We start from the raw sequence: 15,270 nt of genomic DNA, 5'->3' as shown, positions 1-15,270 counted from the left end.
GTCAAACACGGCAGCCATAGGCTTACCGGTGACAGAGAAGTCCGGCTCCAATAATGTCCTCTTCTTGTTGTCATGACTGCCCAAAAGTACCTGGACAACCGAGCCGTGGCGGCACACAGTATGTGACGTGTTAGAGGAGAAACGAGCCGTTCACATTTCTCTCTTTGTGGCAGGTAACGGTCCACAAACCTCACCGCACTTTAGGGACTGTTCTTTACTTGTGAAGGGACTGTTCTTTACTTGTCAGGGGAGGAGGGTGGCTGGTTGATTTTTATTTATTTATTTTATTTTGGTCCCCCCTATGTTAATCACTTATTTATGCTGTTTTTGAAGTATGAATAAGTCAATAAGTAATTTATTCCATTGAAATATCATTGATGTATTATAGAAAAGTGGTTTATCTTTTTATAAATGACAAAAGGCACATCTGCCTCATTTTCGCTGTGGTACCGTGATACTACTCAGAACCGTGATACTTTCACTGGTATCGTACAGTGGGTCCCAGTTTTGGTACAGTGACAACACTAATCTGGAGGGGGTTCATCTGCAAAAACTAATGAAAAACTAAACAGCGGCATTCGGTACTCAGTATTCGGCCAAACGTTTAATTTAGTGCTGCACGATTTGGGAAAAATGTGCGATTGCAATTATGGTGGACAATATCGCGATTTGCGATTGCGATTACAATATAATTACAATAAAATGTAATAAATAAATGGTATCATGAGTCTTTTTGCTTGATTCAGTGTTTCCCCTACATTACATTAGGGGGGCACTGACCTGACAGTTATTGTTATGGATAGACAGTGTGTCAATGACCATCAGCAGACTGAGCACAGTCAAACACGCTGCTCACACAGCAGCGCAGCACGGAACTGTACACACAGCGGAGCGAGCCTGTGTTGCGTTCAGGCGTTGTCACGTAAAAGTGGGCCGAAACAGAGCAAAATTGCTCAATTTTTCATTTGTTATGGAGTCCATGATTTCCCTGTGACACTTACAAATGTTTGCTTAACAGTACTTGGATGTTGTTTTATGAGGCTCTGGCGGCTTTCAGTTGTCTCTTTGTCTTTAACGTTACACGGCTCGGTTTTCTCTCACATGCACTCTTCCTACTTTTCCCTGTGCTGTCTCAAGTGTTATAGATTGGTCGTGTTGCCGCGGGCCGTGGCGACTTTAACTTTTAAACTTTTACACAGCACGTCTTTCAGGTACGGCGACGTTGGACAGAAAGACGTGCTGTGTAAAAGTTTAAAAATTGAAGTCGCCACGTCCCTTCTCAAGTGCTGATATAGATTGGGCGTGTTGCCGCGGGACGTGGCGACTTTTAACTTTTACACTTAAACAGCACGTCTTTCTGTTCAACGTCACCATACCTGAATCCAAAGTATCACCATGTAACAGATGTTTTTTTCACCACCAACTCAGCCTGTTCATGGTCGAGCTCATGCTCTTCTTCAGCGTCTGTGTTGGTCACTGCTGCACACACCAGAAGCAGTCACGTTCACAGGCACACGCATTAACATTTATTTAGCCTACATTAAATCGCAAATCGCAGCCTTTTATGCGGTTACGTAATCGCACAGCCTGACATCGCGATTGCGATTGCGATTAGATTAATCGTGCAGCACTAGTTTAATTTGCTTCGGCCACAAATTTTCATTTCGGTGCATCCCTATTTGAAACCCTCGTCACACAGCACTATATTACAAATGCTGTCCAATCAGCTCCAGGTACATTTGGTTAAGCCACAGTTTAAAATACACTTTTAATCCATCCTGTATTCTCATGCATTCTACCTATAAAGTCACTCAGACTGTCTTTGTCTTTGCTCTCAGGCTGTCCAGTGTGGCAGAGGACACTATCCGAGCATACTTTGAGTCTCGCCTGGTGCTGCTGGAGCCAGTCTTCCCTCTCGCCTGCCACAGGTTGTGTGAGGGACCCGATTTCTCGCTCGAGTTTGGCTACAAGTCACAGCCACAACCAGAGGGTAAAACACAGATCCATAACAGCTGGTTGCATCTCTAAACACACAACTCAATTATCTTAAGCTCTCTCTGCCCTGTCTATCCTTTCCTCTCTTCTTTCCCTCCCACTCCAGGTTCGGGGATCATCCTCTTTATCTTCCACGCTAATTTCCTGAATGGAATCACAGCCAGGCTCTGCGGACCCTGCAGCGTTCACGCCGTGGTGCTCAACGACAAGTTCCAGCTGCCCATCTTCCTGGTTGGTTCTCAACAAAAACAGCAGCTCAATTACACAGCACTTAGCTAAAGGCAAAATATACCAAGTTGTTTGTCAGAAGGAATTATACACAAGGTTGGTAAAATACAAATGAGTATGGAAACCCATTTCTGCCAGTGTGATAGAAAAAAAAACATCTTGTAAGGCCCTGTGTCCACTGCAGGGTTTTTTTCCCAGCTATAAGCAACAGGCGTTCCTCAGGAAACACTCAGCTGGGAGCATTTGAAAGCACTTTGGAGGCCCAGCTTTTTATCAGCTGAGACGCTTAGGTTGCCTCTGGTTGCTATGATACAGAATATACGCGGAAGTAAACATGTCGACACAAGGTAGAGTATTTGCTCTGGATGAGGGGCAGATTGAAGCGTGCAGGGAGAGAGAGAGCAGACCTGCCAGTCTGTGTGGGTTTATGAGAGGGAACATAATATATGTATATACAGTATATTAACAGATTTCGTCTCAATTGTTGTATTTATTCTGCACTTGTACATGTAAGATGTGATGGTTTGTTTTTCCTCCACTGTGACTGAACGGCTGGAGTGCTCTCATTGCAAAACATTAAAAAAATAGGCTGGCCTCAGAACAAAATGCTTTGGTGGACACGGCCCCTAATTTATTATAATGAGAATTATTTTCTAATCATGATGCAGTCTCTAAATGAAAATAATGAGTAATTTTGGTAGGATTTTGAATAAGGCCTATTTTGAGAAATGAGGTCTTTATTAGAGAAAGCTTCTCATCATTTTGAGATAATAAGTCATTATTTCAAGATACTAAGTCATGGGGCGTCGGTGGCTTAGTGGTAGAGCAGACACCCCATGTACAAGGCTGTTGCCGCAGCGGCCCTGGTTCGAGTCCAGCCTGTGGCCCTTTGCTGCACGCCTCTCCCTCTCTCTCTCTCCCCCCTTCACGCTTCACTGTCCTGTCGATTAAAGGCAAAACATGCCCAAAAAAATATCTTTTAAGATACTACTTGTGGGTATTTTGAGGTACTAAGTCATTATTTTAAGATACAAAGTCATTATTTTGAGGTACTGAGACATTATTTTTGAGAAGTCATTTAAAGATACTAAGTCATTATTTTAAGATACTAAGTCGTTATTTAAGATATTAAGTCATTATTTTAAGATACTAAGTCATTATTTTTGAGATTCAAAGTCATTTTAAGATTGTAAGTCATTATTTTGAGATACTAAGTCATTATTTTGAGAAACTAAGTCATTATTTTTGAAATACTAAGTCATTATTTTGAGATACTAAGTCAGTATTTTGAGATACGTCATTATTTAAGATACTAAGTCATTTTAAGATACTAAGTCATTATTGTAAGATACTAAGTCATTATTTCACGATTCTGTCATTATTTTGAGATACTAAGTTATTATTTCAAGATTCTGTGTCATTATTTTGAGATACTAAGTCATTATTTTAAGATACTAAGTCTTATGTCATTATTTTGAGATACTAAGTCATTTTAAGATACAAAGTCATTTAAGATAATAAGTCATTTTAAGATGGTAAGTCATTATTTTGAGGTACTAAGTCATTTTTTTGAGATACTAGGTCATTTTAAGATACTAAGTCATACGTCATTATTTTGAGATAATAAGTCATTATTTAAGATACTAAGTCATTATTTTTGAGATACTAAGTCATTATTTTAAGATTAAGTCATTATTTTAAGATTCTATGTCATTATTTTGAGATAATAAGTCATTATTTTGAGATACTATGTCATTATTTTAAGATATTAAGTCATTATTTTGAGATGCTAAGTCATTTTAAGACATTGAGTCATTATTTTAAGATACTAAGTCATTATTTTGAGATACTAACTTGTTTTTTTTTAGATACTAGGTCATTATTCGGAGATACTTAGTTATTTTGAGATTAGTTACTATTTTTGAGATGAGAGTCAAGAAAGCTATTGTTTTTGAGATATTAAGTCATTGTTTAAAGATAAGTCATTAGCTTCTAAATATCTTGAGATATGTTGTCATTATTTTAAGATACCAATTCAATATTTTGAGAAAGTTTGTCATTAATTTTGAGATATTGTCGTTTTGAGTTATAACAACTTGAGATAAGACATTACTTAGAGATACCGAGTCTTTATTTTGAGAAAGCTTGTTATTATTTTGAGATACTAAGTCATTGTTAAAGATATTTTCTGACTGTAATGACTTTCACGATTTTTTCATTCACATTAGGGTAAATAGGTAAAATAAAAATTTGGAAACATACAAAAACAAGTGGGCAACATAAAAAAAGTTATTACAATCAATAAGATTTTCATTATTGATAGTACTCTGAGTGTCTTTTTTTCCTGCAGTAGCTATTCAATGTATTTACATTCAGTAATTACCTCTCTTTATAGCTTTCATTGTTACTGAAGGAGTTCACCATTCAAATTACACCTGCACAGGAGATTCACGAGAAACTGTACATGCATGTTCTTGAGCGTTGCTGTTAATTTATTTTATTTTGCAATATATTATATATGAAGTGGCTGATATGCTTATATTTTATCTTCTTTTTTTTTTTTTTTTTTAATCTTCAAACCCTCAGGATAGTCACTTCATCTACTCCTTCAGTCCGGTTCCTGGCATCAACAGACTCTTCATCCGTCTGGCAGAAGCACCGACAGCAAAGGTGACACACAAACAGCAACACAACAAACACAGACACAGTTTTAAACTTCCACATAAAGGTATCTGTTCCCTTTTTTGTCCTTTTAACCCCTTGAAACCTGAGTGGATTGGCTTGGAGGTTTTTATGTTTCCGTTTTTTCAATACATGGGAAGAAGGCAATGAGAAATAAGTAAGAAAGAAGAAGAAGTAAGAAATGGCCCAATAAAATCAGATATTCATACATTATAAGAAGTAAGTTTAGTAACTAAGAAATAAAAAAATGAACAAGCCAAAAAAGACAGAAGAAAGAAAAAACACGAACAAACAAGAACTTAACCTGAAAATAAGGAAAAAATGAAATCTTTATTTTATCAGGCAGTCTCATTGAGATCAGATCTCTTTTACAAGAGAGACCTGAGAACAAGGAACATTCACAATCAGCAGACAAAACAACACACAACACAACACAACAAACAAACAAAGATATAAAAGGAAATAGCAGAAAGACAGCCTTTGATTCTGTACAAGAAGCCTAATTTGATTTTTAGTTTTTGAGTTAACTGTTGAATGTGAATCTTGAATGATAAATTGCTGTCAAGCCAAATTCTTAAGTATTTCAATTTCCCACCCTGGTGAACAATAAAGATTTATTCTGTTCTATTCTATTCTATTCTATTCTATTCTATTCTATTCTATGAGTCAGTGAGAGTAATGTGGGTGCCATTTAAGGTCTTGGTGGCAGGATAGTTGGAGTCACTAGTGGTGGAAGTGGAGAAAACCAAGTATTTTGTTTTTTCTACATTTAAAACTAGTCTGTGGTTATGGAGGGATAACTGTAGGGCATCAAAGGCAGTCTGTAGATGAGTCAGGGCTTGGGATGGGGTAGAACCGGGGGCATATGTGATACAATCATCAGCAAAAAAGTGGACGTTAAAATATTGATTCGGGAGAGTTATGTTATTAATGTATAATGTAAATAGCAATGGTCCAAGGATAGACCCCTGCGGCACCCCGTTTCTGATAGTGAGTGGACTTGATTGAGCACCGTCAGAGACAACAGTCTGAGTTCTGTCAGTGAGGTAAGAGTGGAACCAGTTAAATGAAGAAATATCTAAGCCTATGGACTGTAATTTATGAAGTAGAATTTTATGATAAACGGTATTGAATGCTTTTGAGAGGTCAATGAAAAGAGCAGTAAGAAAAGAGCTGATGTACTGTTACTGTTCTTATGCCGTTTGTGAGACAGGAAACATTTTAATCCACAGTGATAACTTTACAGAAGTGTAAAATCCTGTGTCACAGTATTATAAATGGTGGATTACACCAAGAAGACACTCTGGATTGTATTTTATCTTCTTTACCTGTACGAGTAGCAGAACACCAACACAGCACCCTGCAATTTTTCACAGCTGGAGGGGCTGAGTCTCAAACTCAAAACATTTCCTTAGTATTCTAGCTGGAGCGTCACTATAAGGTTATCGTAAATCAGTGGTTTTATTCTCACCCTATCTATACAGTTAATATATCAGTCAATCAGTCATTGAAGGGGGAGTTTGTATGCGGCATCTGAGGTTTGACACCAGTTTCATCTTTCTCCTGTTCAGTGAGCATGGCTGTGATGTCATGTTACAGAAGCAGTGTGTAGGATTTAGTGACATCTAACTGTGATGACTGCAGGTTGCAACTGGCTGAAACTTGAGTTCATGACTGTCCCAGTCATGAACTCCCGCACAGGATTTCCTCAGTGGTCATTGTTCAGGACGGTTTTAACCATGATCCGAATTATTCACAGAGGTCTCCTTTTCTCCAAAACAAATGGACCCAGTGATTTAAACCAGTGAAAACACTGAATAAAGCAGTTTCACATTACAAATCAGGGAGGGCTCCTGGTTCGAACACGGGGTGGGGGAAGCCCTTCTGTGTAAAGTCCAAAGACATGCAGGTTAATTGGTCTGTAGGTGTGAATGTGAGTGTGAATGGTTGTCTGTCTCTATTTGTCAGCCCTGTGATAGTCTGGTGATTATACACTAAAGAAAACATACTAATTTTATTATATTATATTCCAATGCTGCCAGTGAATCCTCCTAAATCCTACACACTGGACCTTTAGTAGATGAAGCTACCATTATTCGACATGTTTCTTCCTGCTTGTGGAAAAACTCAATCTCTGATGTTCTTCTTTCCTCAGGTCAAGCTCCTCATCTGTGCGTACAGAGTCCAGCTGCAATGATCACGTCAAAGGTCACACCAAGCCTGGCCCACACAGCAAAACACACAAATAACACACACACACACACACACACACACACACACACACACACACACACATATATATACTGAGCAGCAGCTGAAATGTTCTGCCAGGCCTGTTGGGTCCTCGTCACCGTGAAGTGAAATCAAACGCTGGCCTCCTCTGACGTCAGTGCAGATTCTCAAACTGCTGGTTTACACCTGCAGTGCAAATCCAAGGATCTTGAGAGGTTGATTAAACCTCCGACTAACCTTCGAGCAGCCCGTCCATCCATTGGTGAAACCATCGCCCCTTCGCAGCTTCCAGGTATACGGAGGCAGTCAGAAACTCCCTCCTCCCTCTCTCGTTGGAGTAACTTTGAAAACTGAAACCCTCCTGGGTCGTGCCTTTCTCCCCGAGTCCCACCTTCTGTCAGCGTGGATATGATAGATGTGTGTGTTTTTGGTAAACCTAGCTTGTGTGTACGTGTGTGTAGATTGACACCCAAGTTTTTTGGGTGCATTTTGAGAACATGAGAACGGGCTTTTCCATCACTTTTTTTTCCCTCTCTGTTTTTAACGTTATTTTCTTGGACCAAGCTGATGCTTTCCCACTCGTGTTGTTTTTGGTAACACGTTACTTTATAATGGACTCATTTCAGTGTGTTGTAGGGCAGTTTAGATTTTTTTGAAGTGGTGTTGTATGAGGTGCTTATCCATCCTCACTGTGTTACAGACAGTAGATGCGAGTTGGCATGCCCCCAGTTTGGAGAAGCAGAAAGGAGTACTGCTACCAAGGTTGAAGCAATGTACTGCTGTGGATGGGGGCAGCAGCAAAATGTTAGCTTTAGCTACCTTAAAAGAATCAATACTTTTCTCTGCAGCATTCTAAAATGGTTTTGGCTCGTTGTGAATCATTGGTCTGAACTGGGCTTTACTCTCCTGTAAGCAAGACTCCATTGAGGAAAAACTCTAATTTAACCTCACTGAACACAGGAGCTGCTCCTCTACTGCTGCCTCAATCAGTTAGTTTGTCTGTGTTACTGTGTGACTTTGGCGTTTAAAAGGATTCCTTCAGATTCACCAAAGTCGCACAATAACACAAACAAACTAACCAATCGAGGCAGTGGTAGATGAGCAGCTCCTGTGTTCAGCGAGGTAAAATTACTGTTTTTCTCAATGGAGTCTGGCTTAGAGGAGAGTGATATAACGGTCTCAGCTCCCCAGTTGGAAATCACTCTCTGGCTGCAAAATAAAGTGGTGAAAATATTATAAATATAGCGTACATTTAAACTGATATCAGTGTTTTTGGTGGCCTAAAATACCACAGCAGTACATTGCTAAGCTTCTGTTGCGGTACTCCTGTCTGCTTCTCCAAACTGGGGGTGTGCCAGCTGACATCTACTGTATATAACACACTGACGATGGATAAGCACCTCATACAACCCCACTTAAAAAAGTTTGAACTATCCCTTTAGCCTGTGTATCGGTGTTTCACCCTGTTACAGTGAAAGTCAGTCAAAACTTGTGGGTGATTTGTTTTGGATGTCAAATCCGGCGGCACTGACATTGACAACAAAGGTTTTGTTTTTTGTTTTTTTTTTGTGTATATTTCTGCATCCAAAAGAGATTTCAGTTTTGTGTCATTTGCTTGCCAACCTGGATCTTTTTGTCTCTCAAAATCAGATTTTTTTTGTCAACAGTTAGTAATTTAACATTTAAATTATGTGTCCTTAAATTGGGTGTCATCCCCTTTACTAACACGAGCTAATACACCAGAATGAGACGATTGCAAAGTAAGACGTCAATCGTTTTTAATGAATGAAGAAAAACTGCCTTTTGCCTTCCATGCACAGAGTTTCTGTTTATATTTTCTGGTCTGTACATATTCACAGATATAAATATATACATACATATATACAGTTACAAAGTGTCATCTGATGACTGCCGATGTTTTGTTGCTTTTTTTTTTGTTTGTGCCACTGTCAGAGTGGGTTAAGTTATTTAGTGTGTACAGTAAAAAGCTCTGATGTTTTAAGGGCTAAAATCGACCACCCTGCTCGTAAAGTTTCGGGGTTTTTAAAAATGAAGGGTTTCTCTTGTTGCCTACTGATCGCTGCAGCATTCAGTTTTTACACAGACAGCCTGTCGATGCAGAGCTGCCAATCGAAACTCACTCATCGCTCCCCTTCACTGTCCTCTGACAGTCCTTTAATGTCATGACTTGAACCCAAATGTTGCGGGAACTCGCCTTGGTTACAGCTGTGTGATGTCGCCTATCAGCTCAGCTCAGGCAGCAATATGTCTTTAACAATGCTGCTGAAGTGTTCCTGCCTTTTTTGTCTGTTTGCATTGTAAGATGAAGCGCTGTTGTTGTCAGAAACTCTAAATTGATCCAGTTCTCACTTAATTTTTATCTCATTCTTGTCAAAATTAAAAAGTGAAGAAGGAATATACCCAGCTGTCATCATTATGACTGTTAAGGAAACTTTATAGCCTTCAGCTCGACGGCACACGTGTAGATCTTGACCCTTGTTTGGTGATTTTGTTGCAGTGACAACATAAAAAATCTTTAAAAAAAGAGCCAGACTACTGTTGTTGTATAAAAATGTCATGCGGATAAATACAATAAGGCTTTTTGTTTACGTTCACAAAAGCCTATTGAGAATATCCTCTGAAGGAACAGCAGCATGTTCACATTCAGCGCCTCGTCCAGCTGCTAAAATCTGACTCTCCCTTTAAGAAGACTTGACTTTTTCTTACTGCATCACGCTGATATATTTTCACTGTGGAGCTGCTCACCTCTTGCTCACCTGATGTCACAGCCCTTGGATTCAGTTCAGTTGTAACAGGCGTAAAGAGGCTTAAGAAATCGAATGCAACATCTTCCATCATGCTGACACTTACTGCGTTAAGTGATGGGGGAACTGTAAAGAAAATGCAACCAAAGCAACATCACAACTGACTTTTCATTTTCATCTTTTACCCTACATGTCCCGTGACAGAGTGAAGAGTCAGTGTGTGGAAGAGGTTGTTTGTTGGAGATGAGCAAGATATGGGTAGCTCTGATGTTAAAGGGAAACTGGTATTTTTCAACCTGGACCCTATTTTCCCATGTTTCTGTGTCCTGGTGACGACTGGAGACAACAATGTTTAAACCAGTCCAGTACTGAGAGAGCTGCGTTGAACAGGCTGCAGTGTAATCAGTATGGGTAACTGTGCTCCGTCAGTTTACTCCCATAAAGTGCTTGTTTTGCCACTGACAGGCTCAGATAGTGACTAGAAGTGTCTGACAACATTAAGGAAAGGACCCCACAGGGAAATTAAACATTTTTCCGCACCTTTTGCTTAGTCTGGTTTTTAATGTGACCAACTCTCAATCAAAGAGAAGTCTTGTTCTGAAATCTCACATGATGTGACTTGTTGCAGAGAGAAAACAGTGGAGACGTCAGTGACCCCTTGGTCCAGCCACGGGGTCCAGATTTCTCTGGACCCTGTATCATAGTGTAATACATTCAGTGTCATACTTGTGTTTGGCCATGTCATCAAGCTATTTTGCAGTCTCTGTTAACTAACTGTCTGTTAGTCTCTCACTCTACAGCAGGAAACGACATTTCAATATAAAAGCTTTGTGCCGGAAATTCACTAAACTTCAAAATAAAGTGTGTTTTTTTTACAAACTTAATTTGTGAGTACTTTGTGGTCCATTCAGAATGGACTGGCGACCCACTTTTGGACCATGACCCACCAGTTGGGAACCACTGATCTAAAACATTTTAAATGACAATGGATGGATTACTGAACGGTCCTACCAGGCACAGGACCAGGCCAACATCTGATAAACGTCACTCAAATTACCGACCAGGAAGAGACCAACATTAGCACGGAGAGACACAAAAAGACCAAAAAGAGATGCAAAGGCACTGCAAAGAGACATAAAATAACTACCAAGAGACACCAAACTCCCAAAAAAAGACACACAGTTACTTCAAAGAGACACAAAACAACACAAATATCCATAATGACGACGATAAAAAGAGGCAAAAGCAACACCACGTCCATGTGTGTTGCTCCTCTGTAGGAGAGGGGGTGGGGCCTGTTTCATATCAATGTCCAGGGGCCCATTGTCTCGTAATCCAGCCATGGTCATAGCTGAATATTTAGCTGATTTCAACATCGTGAAAAAGTCTGTATGATTTAAAAGGAGGCTTCTTCTTTTGGGAGACTTAGTTACACACGTCAACAGATCAGATCATCGAAAGGTAAAGAAAAACAGATCATTCCTCTGTCCACAGTGTTGTCAGACCCTCGTAAGAACAATCTGAGTCTGTCAAAAGCCAAAGACAAGCATTTTTAGAGGATATAAATGGAAGATGCTGCAGTTTCTCACTCAATACTGGACCAGTTTCAAAACTTGTCTCCATTTGTCACTTAGACACACAAACATGGGAAAATAAGGTCCAGGTTAAAAAATATTTAAGTTTCCCTTGAAGTCGCAACGAATCAGTGTGATTGATAAAGATGGGAATGTTAGCGATGGTGGTGTTTAACCAACTTCTAAGGGCTGTTCAGAGATCACTAGCCTTGTCTGTTTGTGGATAATCAGAAAAACCAAAGTGATGTTGCATGTTTAAGCCCATTTATTACATAATTTACAATGATAACTAACCAGTTTTGCAAAACTCTGCTGTGTTTCACAGTTGATAATGTGTTTTTCCTTCTGTCCAGGCAGTGATCGGTTCCCATTTATCACCAGAAATCAACAGCAGACTTTCAAAACTTGCTCACAATCACAGTGAACATTAAACATGCCATGTTTGACATGATGGGTCAGACGTGTGTAGCAAGTCTCAAGACTGCGAATTGATTTTCACAGAGCAAGGAAATGAGTAGAAGTCAATGGCTGCAGAAACAGAAGGAAAAATCAATTAAGAAATGTGAGACTCTGAAGCATGCGTTTAAAAAAATTAGTAGTAACTGTAACACTATGTAGGATTCGTAGTTTAACTAGAAGTCGTAAAAACGGTGGTATGGCCCTTTAAGAGCACCGTGAAGAGGCTGTTTTATATCGCTGATAGTTTTAACCCTCGTGGTCTCTCTGAAGATACACTTCTTCTGTCTCGCCTCTAGAATCTCCTGTATACCTTTTACTTCCACAGATATTTGGCTCTGAATGTTCCTGCAGGTCGACATGTTCTGTACGTGTGCTAAAGAGTGATGTCAGTGTTGTTTGTATAAACGGCTGCAGCCAGTCACTGCTTCACCCCGAGGCTGTGTCTCTGTCCTGAATAAAAATGTGTACATATATTTCCACACTGGTCTCTCTGCCTGTTTCGTTCATCACGTGTCTTTTAATCACTGTTAAAATCCATAACATGTTACATTTTACGGCTAACCTGATAGCTCAAGAACACCACGAGGGAATTCTTTCAAAATTCCACTTGGACTCAGCAATGGACTCATTAGACTTTGGGGGTCAAAGGTCAAGGACACTATGACCTTGCATCCATCTCATTCTCGTGAACACGATATCTCAAAAAGGCCTTGAGGGAATTTCCTCAAATTTGGTGAAAAAAAAAAAAAAAAAAAAAATGTCCACTTGGATTTTAACAACTGTTTTTTTTGTTTGACCAACAAACAACAAAACCAGTCGTTTTTTAAGCGAGTCACTGCTGCGTTTCCAGCCTGGATTGTACCAACAAAAGCAGGTTATTGGATTATATTTATTGATGCAATAATATGTTCATTACTTTAATGTTGCAGTGGTAAAGATGGAGATCATGACTTCATATAATTTAACTTTATTTTTATAGTTTTGTTTTGGTAAAACACAAAACTATAAAAGAAGAGGGAAAAAAAACAGACAAATTCCTGAACAGACAGGTCGCCAGAGGCAGCACAACACAGTTCATATGTTATCAGCAGTTGAGGGTCACATTCCCATTCGTCAATGGAGGGAGGACAGGTCTACAACAACAACATCAGCAGAGTGTCAAGCAAGAGTCCTTTCAAGTCCACACCAGTCTTAATTCATCTCACCCTCAAAGGGAGTCAAAATAACAATCGTCAATCAGCACATGCTTCCTTTCTTTCTATGTAATATCCTCACTCGTATGCAATCACCATTTGGACATGTCAAGTTTAATGCTTCTTAAGACCTGTAAAGATGCCCTTTAACCAACTGTAGGACAGAGTTTTGTACAAATCATGTTTAACTTATTGAAGCATTGCAAGTAAGTGTATATGTGGTTTTATGCAGAGGTAAGTGTTATGTAGGAATATAGTTATTAGAGAGTGATAAGCCAATCTACATTTTGCAAACAGGAAAGTGCAAGTATGAAGTAAAATGACAGTATTATAGTTTTTTAAAGATGTGTAACAGTAGATATGTGACTTTTACATAGAAAGGCTGCACTTACTGTCACTAAAAGAAATTAAAAACAAAATATCTCTCAAATAAATGTCGGGGCTTCAGGACACTTGGATCACTACGGACAAGCACTATGGAGATATTTTGTGGTTTCAATTATGTGTTTTTGGACGTTTGAATCTGGGGCGCCGTCAGCCTGCATTAGGTGGAGTTGTGTTGCTACCCCCTCTCCCCTTGGATCTCCGCAAGTGATGTGAGGACTCTAAAACTTCACCTGAGCCTCCCTTGGCATATGGGTGAGTAGATAATGGCTGAATTTTCATTTTTGGGTGCACTATCCCTTTAAGGCCTTATTGTGAAATTAAATTTAAGACATTTAAGGACTTTTAAAGGACCTGTAGACACCCTGACCTGTATAGTCAGTATAGTTTTTCTAACATATAATGGAATAAACTAGCAGAAAATTGAGGAAACACTTTACTTGAAGGTATCTACATAAGAGTGACATGACACTGTCATAAACTTGACTGCTGACTGCTGTCATTAAGTGTCATTCGGTTTTTGTAATGACAAGTTGACATTGTTTGGGTTGTCTTGATTATGACAACTTGACATTAATTAAAGTGACATTACCAGAAGTTGTCTTTGTCATGACAAGTTGACATTACATTTGTCTGGGATGTCCTTATAATGACAAGTTGACATTAAGCAGGACGACATTACCAGAAGATGTCTTTGTCATGACAATAATAATCATTATGTCAACTTGTCAAAAACACAAAAAGAGGTGCATTTCTTGTCATATCAAGTTGTTAGGACAAAGACTGGTAATGTCATCCTGCTTAATGTCAATTTGTCATTATAAGGACATCCCAAACAAATTTAATGTCAACTTGTCATGACAAAGACAACTTCTGGTAATGTCACTTTGATTAATGTCAAGTTGTCATAATCAAGACAACCCAAACAATGTCAACTTGTCATTACAAAAACCAATTGACACTTAATGACAACAGTCATAAACGTTTATGACATGTACATAATGTTTATGACAGTGTGATGTCACTCTTATGTAGATACCTTCAAGTAAAGTGTTACCGAAAAGGAAAATACCCATGTATCTCAAACTTGTACTTAAGTACAGTACTTGAGTAAATGTTCCTCCGTCATGAAGCCCCACTGTGGTGATGTTTCTCTGCAGCAGGCCTTATGAAGCATGGTGAAGGTTGAGGGTCAGATTCAGTGAAACGGAGAAATCCTGGAGGAAATCCTGCAGCAGTCTGCAAATGAACCGCAGCTTAAGAGAACAAAAAGCCAAATCTGCACAGGAAACAAACAACCTCACAGAGCTGAAGAGTCCAGACGTCGGTCCAATCCAGAATCTGAGACAGTTTGCAGATGGAGCGCTTGAGCTCAGTTTTAAAGGGGAAAGAGAGAGCTTTCGATAAGACGTGGGCCCCTTTCCTAAACTACCTTCCAAATAGCACAGCAGACGAGTATGCAGGGGACATGGCACTATAGACTGGCATCCTCTGGGTGCCCCTGTGAATGTCTAAAGCTCCCCTGACCTGTGTTTCTCATCCAGGCTCTGTGTTCTCTATGTAATTGTTTCTTTTTTCCAGTCTGAGACAGGACGTGCCAACTGCAGCAGCCAGATGTCGTCAGACTCTGAGATATATCAGCTGACCGTGTCTCTACTAAATATTGACCCATTTAGTTTTTTGTATTGATCAGTCTTGGAATAATCCCAATCACGTCCTCGGTCAGTTAAACTGATCAATGTCCACCTCCTGGAGGAC

At 39.4% G+C, this 15,270-nt stretch overlaps 1 protein-coding gene across 2 annotated transcripts in view; it reads left to right on the top strand.

Annotated features, from left to right (window-relative positions):
* Nucleotides 1-12,414, top strand: part of mphosph8 (M-phase phosphoprotein 8) — a 54,715-nt gene extending 42,301 nt beyond the window's left edge. For both annotated transcript variants that reach the window (XM_078174661.1, XM_033617566.2), the window contains 4 exons: nucleotides 1,839-1,990; nucleotides 2,102-2,226; nucleotides 4,810-4,893; nucleotides 7,061-12,414. In XM_078174661.1, the coding sequence (XP_078030787.1) occupies nucleotides 1,839-1,990; nucleotides 2,102-2,143 (194 nt within the window). In that variant the 3' untranslated portion in view covers nucleotides 2,144-2,226; nucleotides 4,810-4,893; nucleotides 7,061-12,414. The remainder of the gene's footprint in view (nucleotides 1-1,838; nucleotides 1,991-2,101; nucleotides 2,227-4,809; nucleotides 4,894-7,060) is intronic.
* The last annotated feature ends 2,856 nt before the right edge of the window (nucleotides 12,415-15,270 follow it).

The sequence above is a fragment of the Epinephelus lanceolatus genome, chromosome 14, assembly GCF_041903045.1.
Source record: "Epinephelus lanceolatus isolate andai-2023 chromosome 14, ASM4190304v1, whole genome shotgun sequence".
Taxonomy (NCBI): domain Eukaryota; kingdom Metazoa; phylum Chordata; class Actinopteri; order Perciformes; family Serranidae; genus Epinephelus; species Epinephelus lanceolatus.
This window is presented reverse-complemented; position numbering and strand designations above follow the sequence as displayed.